Source organism: Leopardus geoffroyi, chromosome C1 (genome assembly GCF_018350155.1).
Source record: "Leopardus geoffroyi isolate Oge1 chromosome C1, O.geoffroyi_Oge1_pat1.0, whole genome shotgun sequence".
Classification (NCBI taxonomy): domain Eukaryota; kingdom Metazoa; phylum Chordata; class Mammalia; order Carnivora; family Felidae; genus Leopardus; species Leopardus geoffroyi.
The window spans coordinates 103,554,806-103,563,095 of record NC_059328.1 but is presented as its reverse complement, the minus strand read 5'-3'; the positions used below and the strand labels follow the sequence as shown (position 1 = coordinate 103,563,095).

The 8,290-nt window shown below is 36.5% G+C and overlaps 1 protein-coding gene across 1 annotated transcript; it reads right to left on the bottom strand.

The window, feature by feature from the left end:
* Window positions 1-737: 737 nt before the first annotated feature.
* Window positions 738-1,697, bottom strand: LOC123596849 (olfactory receptor 5V1-like). Its single transcript, XM_045475118.1, has one exon. The coding sequence runs from the start codon at window positions 1,695-1,697 to the stop codon at window positions 738-740; it is 960 nt and encodes a 319-aa protein (XP_045331074.1).
* Between the last annotated feature and the right edge of the window lie 6,593 nt (window positions 1,698-8,290).

The following is an 8,290-nucleotide window of genomic DNA, read 5'->3' as shown; positions in this document are numbered from 1 at the left end:
CCCTCCCTATAGAGAAATACTCATTTCATACTTGTGTGACCTTATGTCTCAAGAACAGCAGGAGACTGTAAACATCAGCTAATGCCACCCAGAAGTCTGTTTCTGCCACCACAGTGCTCATCTGCCACTGGCACCAGATCCAGAGAAGACAATTTCTTCTATATTCCTTTCCTAATCTCTTGTGTATGACCCTTACATTGGCAGAATTTAATTTTTAAAAAATGTTTATTTATTTATTTTTGAAAAAGAGGGAGAACACAAGTGGGGAAGGGGCAGAGAGAGAAAGAGAGAAGTGGGAGAAGGGCACAGAATCTGAAGCAGGCTCCAGGCTCTGAGCTGTCAGTCCAAAGCCCGACACAGTGCTTGAACCCACAACTGTGAGATCATGACCTGAGCCAAAGTCAGACACCTAACTGACTGAGCCACCCAGGCACCTACATTGGGAGAATTTAAAATGGAAACATGCTGGTAGGGTTTCCAAGGATTTCAGCCCTATGATGTGGGGAGAACTTAGAAGGATCGAGATGGTGCTGAGAACAAATACAAAATATCTGACACATTATGACTTTGCAAAGTGGAAAACAGAGTACCGGTGGAAAAAGAGGAGAGAAAGAAGTTCCTGAGAAGATCAATTTTGGGAACTGGTATGTAGGAATTGAGGATCTGGATATAGACTCTAAAACTATTCATGTTAAAAATATCTTGGAAATTTTTCATGCTGGTTGAAGACCATTGATCTAGACACCAATATTGCCAGGGATCATATACCCTCCAGCCAGCTTCCTCAGAGCACCCTTGACCTCCTTGTTTCTCAGGCTGTATATGATGGGGTCCAACATGGGAGTCATAACACAGAAGAGCACAGAAACCAGAATATCCATGTCTAGGGAGTAACCTTCTCTGGGTCTGTCATAGTTAAAGTTGGCTGTTCCATAAAAGACCACCACCACAGTGAGGTGGGATGCACAGGTAGAGAAGGCCTTGCTCCTGCCCTGAGCAGAGGGAATCCTAAGAATGGAAGAAATGATGAGTATGTAGGACACTCCAGTAAACAGACAGGGGCTCAGGCCAATGGTGGCACTGGCCACATGAAGCACAGACTCATTGAGAGAGGTGTCTGAACAGGAGAGCTTCAGGAGCAGAGGAATGTCACAGAGAAAGTGGCTGATTTGGTTGGGCCCACAGAGAGTCAGTGTGGCTGCCAGCACTGTGTGTGTCACAGAATTCACCAGCCCACACAGCCAGGACCCAGTCACCAAAAAAATACAGACCTTCACACGCATGAGGACGGGATATTGAAGAGGGTGGCAAATGGCTACATAGCGATCATAAGCCATAGCGGCCAATAAGACACATTCAGTGCCAGCACATGTGACGAGGAAGAAAATCTGGGAGAGGCAGCCCTCATATGAGATGGTCTTCTTCTCCCGGAAGAAGTTCACCAGCATGACGGGGATGGTGGTGGATGTATAACAGATGTCCAAGAAACTCAGGTTGCTGAGGAAATAATACATTGGAGTGTGGAGAGCAGGACTGATTCTAGTGGCTGTTATAATGAGCATGTTCCCCAGGAGTGTTGTCAGGTAAATGAGCAAAAAAACCAAGAAAAACAAGCCCTGTAGTTTGGGGTGGTTGGAAAATCCCAAGAAGATGAATTCAGTGACATCTGTCTGATTGTTCATTTCAAGTGGTGTCATAGCTACAAAACAATGAGAAAAATAAAAGCCTTATGAGAATGTACAAAGAGCACCCCAAATTGGCTTGTTAACTTGCAAGGCCATGTCAAATAATGTTGGAGATAGAACGGTCTAGACTGTGGAGGGAGGTGTATAGGAAAGACCTGTTGGGAGACCACAACTTTTCATTCAACAAATCCAGCCATCTCAGGCCCAGGGATCTCCTACAGATTCGTGTGTGGCTTCTGGTGCATGAAAATAAATGGAGATTTGGTCAAAACCTTCAATAAACTGATAATCCCTGTGTTAGAGTAAGCTCATCTCTCTCTGGCTCTGCAAAACTTTCCTCCTAACATTGTACACTTTGCTGCATTAAATTCTTTTTTTTATATTTTATTTTTTTAAGTAATATAATTGTGAAAAATTAAGAAAATGCAGAAAGAAATAAAGAATAGAACCATTCACAGCATCAATGTTACCATTTAGTGTATTCCATTCTAGTCTCTTTTTCTATATATGAATCTTGATCTCTATTTATAGGCTTAAAATATCAGGAGCACAAATTCCCACAAATGCATTTTATTCTACCATACAAAATAAATTTAATCTCTCCTTTTCAGTGAACATTAGATTGCTTCCATTCCTTTTGCTATTTTAAACACTAGAATGAAAATTCTCATACATAAATATTTGTGAACAACTTTAATTTCTTCAGAATAAAATTTTTTTGGTTTGTTTTCTATAAATTGATCTCATTTTTCTCAATAAGAACATTTATATTTTAGGATTTATAAGATATGACATTTTAACTGGTCATATATACTAACATAATTTTCCTCATAAAGGTAGACTTTAGTAATCCAAAGTTTATCCTCAGCCAAATTTTATGTATTTTCTGAAAAGAGAATTAATGCAAGTACCAATTTTCTATTATATTGTCCATTCTAATCTCCAGGCCATTGCTGCAAATTGCAATTTCCATTTCTTTTTCAAACTGGGAAGTGAGATGTTATAGCAGAAAGAGTGGGCTCTTAAGACAGATAGATGTGGATTATCATCCTACATCAGTTGTTTACTAGATGGAGACAGTAGTTAAATTAGCTGATCTCAGTTCCTTAGTTTCCTCATTGTATTCTGATATTAATAGTACTCAACTTGTGGCTCTTGGAAAAAGTAATATGAGGTATTACAAATCATGTGCCCGTTATCAGGCTGGGAAAGTCCCTCTATATGTGCTTTACTGACAGTTTCTATCATGAATAGAAATGGAATTTTGTCAAATGATTTTTCTGCCTTTATTGAGATTATAATGTATTTTCTTTTTTTTTTTTTTAACGTTTATTTATTTTTGAGACAGAGAGAGACAGAGCATGAACAGGGGAGGAGCAGAGAGAGAGGGAGACACAGAATCTGAAACAGGCTCCAAGCTCTGAGCTGTCAGCACAGAGCCCAACGCGGGGCTCGAACTCACAGACCGTGAGATCATGACCTGAGCTGAAGTTGGACACTTAACCGACCAAGCCACCCAGGCGCCCCAGTATTTTCTTTTTTTTAAGTTTATTTATTTATTTTGAGAGAGAGAGAGAGAGAGCAGGGGAGGGGCAGAGACAGGGAGAGAGAGAGAATCCCAAGCAGGCTCTGCACCATCAGCACAGAGCCTGATGCGGGGCTCAGACTCATAAACCAAAGATCATGACCTGAGCCAAAATCAAGTGTCAGATACTTAACTGACAGGGCCCCCAAGATTATAATGTATTTTCTTATATAGTCTGTTATTATGATAAATTATATTGATTGACTTTTTGAATATTGAACTAGCCTTGCATTCCTGGATCAACTTCAGTTGATTTTGATGTATTATCCTTTACATATATATACATATTGCTAGATTCAATTTGTTAATATTTTTTTGTGGATTTTTGCATCAATGTTCATTAGGGATGATATTGGTTTATAGTTCTCTTTTTTTTTTCTTTCTTTTTTTTGTCTATAGTTTTCTTCTAATGTCTGTCTAGTTTTGTTATCAATTATCAGGGTAATACTGGTCTTATAAAATTTATTTGGAAGTTTTGGGGCGCCTGGGTGGCTCAGTCGGTTGAGAGTCCGACTTCAGCTCAGGTCACGATCTCGTGGTCCGTGAGTTCGAGCCCCGCGTCAGGCTCTGGGCTGATGGCTCAGAGCCTGGAGCCTGCTTCCGATTCTGTGTCTCCCTCTCTCTCTGCCCCTCCCCCATTCATGCTCTGTCTCTCTCTGTCTCAAAAATAAATAAATGTTAAAAAAATTTTTTTTTAATTTATTTGGAAGTTTCTCTCCGTTTTAATTTTCTAGGAGAGAATGTGTAGAATTGGTATTATTTCTTCCTTAAATTCCTGGTCAAATTCAAAACATAAACCTGTTTTGGGCCTGGATTTCATTTTCTGAAAGGTTTTAAATTACACATTTAATTTCTTTAGCATACATAACATTAAGTTATTTATTTCTTCTTACGTGAGTTTTGGCACTTCTTGGTATCTTTCAAGAGAGTGATGCATTTCATCTCATTGAGTTTATGAACATAGAGTCATTCATAATATTCTATAATTATCCTTTTATTAGGGGGTCGGTATTGATGTCTCCTCTTTTATTCTTGAAATTGAAATTTATGCCTTCTATCTTTTTTACTTGGCCAGTCTCACTAGTGGTTTATCAATTTGATTGTTTTTTCTCAAAGAAACAGTTTTTAGTTCCATTGATTTTCTTTATTTTTAATTTCATTGATTTATTCTCTAATTTTGTTATTGTTTTTTTTTGTTTGCTTTGGGTTTAACATGCTCTTTTTTCTACTTTCTTAAGGTGGAAACTTAGGTTAAGATTTTAGATGTAAGCTTTTCTAATATAAATATTAAATGGTATAAATTTCCCTCAACAATATTTTAGTTATATCCCACAAAACTGGATATATTGTACTTTAATTTTTGTTCAGTACAAAATATTTTTTCATTTACTTTAAGACTTTCTCCTTTGTCCCATGAGTTATTTGAAATTTGATGAATATATTTGATTAATATATAAACATTTAGGGATTGTTCCAGATATCTTACTGTTAACGTTATTCCACTATAGGCAAACAATATGCTTTACATGACATTTATTATTTTAAATTTAAATTTTTTAGAGTTAAGAATATGATCTATCTTAGCAAATGTTCTATATGCACTTGAGTAGAGTATATATTCTGGTCTTGTCATGTGGGTTCTTTTATAAATGTAATTAAATTAAGTTAGTTGATAGTTGATCAGGTCATCTATATCCTTACTAATTTTCTGCCTGCTTGTTCTCTCAGTTAATGAGAAAGGAGAGCTGAAGTCTCCCAACTATAATTGTGCACCGATCTATTTATCCCTTCAGATCTATCAATTTTTGCTTTATGCCGTTTGAAGCTCTTTTTTAGGCATGTACCCATTAAAGATTGTTATGTCTTCCTAGAGATTTGAATTCTTTATCATTATGCAATATTCCTTTTTATACTTGATAATCTTCCTTCTTCTGAAGTCTGTTTTGTCTGAAATTGCCATAGCCGCCATATATATATAGATGGTGGGGTTAGGTGGGGCTCTTGATCTTGGAGTTGTGAGTTTGAGGGCCTAATTAGGCATAGAGACTACTTTAAAAAATCAATGAAGTATTTTGATTAGTGTTTACATAGTATGTTTTTTTGTCTCCTTTTACTTTTAACACTTTTATCTCTTTATATTTGAAGTGGGTTTCTTGGGGCACCTGGGTGGCTCAGTCAGTTAAGCATCCAACTCTTGGTTTCAGTTCAGGTCATGATCTCATGGTTCGTGAGTTTGAGCCCCACATTGGGCTCCGTGCTGACAATGCAGAGCCTGCTTGGGATCCTCTGTCTCCCTGTCTCTCTGTCTTTCCCATGCTCTTTCTCTCTCTCTCTCTCAAAATAAATAAATAAACTTTAAAATCATCTCCATTTAAAAAACAATAAAGTGGGTCTATTTTATACAATATATATTTTGGATAGTGTTTCTTAAATAATCCAATCTGACAATCCCTTCTAACTGCTGTTTAGATCATTCACATTTAAAGTGATTATTGATATGTATGTATTAAAAGCTACCATTTCACTAGCTGTTTTCTACTTGTTCTACTTACTGGTTTTTGTTCTCTCCTTTTCTGTCTCTGTCTGTATGCTTAAGTGAGCATCTTTTATAATTCTTTTTTTATCTCCTTTATTTATTTATTATTTTATCTTTTAGTAAAATTTTCTGGTTGTTGCCCTAGGAATTACAAGATGCATTGTAAATAATATGAGTCTACCTCATATGATATACCACTTCAGTGTAGTTTTAAGACTTTATGTTTCCAATTTCTCCCTTGCTTCCTTTTGCTATCATTGTCACATATTTTACTTTTACATATGCTATGGACATGCACTACATTGTTGCAGTTTTTGGTTTAAACTGCCAATTGTGAGAATTAAAAATAAAAGTGAATTTTATTTCACTCTCTTAGTTTTCTATGACTGTCATAACAACTTATCCCAAACCTGGTGATTTGAAACAAACAAACAAAAATATTCACTCACAGCTCTGGAGACTTAGAGTTCTGAAATCAAGGTGTTAGCAGAGTCATACTCTCTCTGAAGGCTCTAACAGAGAATTCTTTTTTGCCCCTTCATAGTTTCTGGTGTCTTCTGGAAATCCTTGGTGTTCCTTGGCTTGTGACTGCATCACTTCAATCTTTGCTTCTCATCACATGGCTTTCTTCCCTATGTGTATCTCTGTGTGTCCTTCCCTTTTCTTGTAAGGACACCAGTCTTGGGATTTAGGGTTCACCCTAATCTAATATTACCTTATATTAATTTAAATAATTACATTTTCGAAGACTCTATTACCAAATAAGGTCACATTCTGAGGTTCTCAGTAGACATGAACTTTGGGGAGAGAAGATTCAACCCAATACACTTACCTTCATTTAACGCATTTCTAATATTTACCATTGTTTTGATGAGGATCCAGGTTTCTGACCTGTATCACAATCCTTTTTCTGAAGTGCTTTCATTAACATTTCTATTAGAGTATGTCCACTGGCAAAGCACCTCTTCTGTTTTCGCTTGTCTAAAAAATATGTTTATTTCTTTTAATATTTAAAGGATATCTTTTCAGCTGACAGGTTTTTTTTAAAGCACTTTAAAAATGCCACACTACTGTCTTCTTGCTTGCATACTTTCTGATGAGAAGTCTGCTGTAATTCTTATTCATGGGCCTCTGTCAAGTTGGGTCTTTCCCTTCTAGCTGCCTTCAAAAATTTTTTTCCCATCTTTATAGCAGTTTGAATATAATATGCCTAGGGTTTTGAAGGTGGTTTGTTTAGTTTTGTTTTGTTTTTGTGTTAATCCTCCTTAGGGTTCTCTGAACTTCTCAATGTAGCATAAGTTTTGGAAAATTATCAGCTGTTATTTCTTCAAATATATATATTTGCTCTGTTTATTCTGTCTCTTCCTTCTAGGATTCTAATAATGTGTATGTTAAATAGTTTGATATTATGTCATAGCTCTTGGATGCTCCATTCTTTTTTTAACTTTTTTTTTGGTTCTTGTGGTTTGATTTGGGTAATTTCTATTGACCTATCTTTAAGTTCACCAATTCTTTCTTCAGCTGTGTCAAGTCTACTGACAAAATTGTTAAAGGCATTTTTCACCTTTATTATAGTGTTTTTTATTTCCCACATTTTTATTTGACCTTTTCTTACAGTTTCCATCACTTTGCTGAAATTAACTGTCTGATCTTGTATATTGTTTACTTTTTTAAATGTTTATTTATTTATTTTGAGAGAGAAAGAGAGAGCGTGTGCAAGAGAACAGGGGAGGGGCAGAGAAAGGGAGAGAGAGAATCCCAAGCAGGATCTGTGCTGTCATCATTGGAGCCTGACACAGGGCTCAATCTTCTAAATCATGAGACCATGACCTGAGCTGAAATCAAGAGTCAGATGCTTAACCAACTGAGCCACCCAGGTGCCCCTATTGTTTACTTTTTCTAATAAAATGTCTAACCTATTGATTATTTTTATTTTAAATTCCTTGTTTGATAGTTTTAATCTCTCTCAAATCTGGATCTGGTTCTGATGTTTATATTGCCTCTTCAGAATGTATTTTTCCTTATCTTTTGTATACATTATAACTTTTTGTTGAAAGCTGGACACGTATAGGGTAATAAATACTGAAGTATAAATTTATTTGCTTGGAGATGAACATGACGTTCTTTATACTAACTCTTTAGTGTGAGGGTTAATCTAGTGAGCAATTGGACTTGAGTCCATTTTTCCCATGGTCATCCTGAGTGACTACACGCTCCAAATTACTCTGATATTTTGTGGTTAGGGTGTGGACTAGTGTGTACTAGTGAAATGTGCCCACATTTCTGCTCCCTTTTACCTTTGTGTTTTCCATTTTCCCTGCTCTCTAGAGATAATCTGTTTCTTCAAGATCTCCCAGCTGTATTCCACTGTTATTTTTACTCAGTGCTTGATAGTGGGCCAGTGGGGGACAACGAAGAGGTATTCTCTGATGTTTTGGCTAACCTTCATCTTAGATACCATGAACCTGGGTCTTGGAAGTGTGG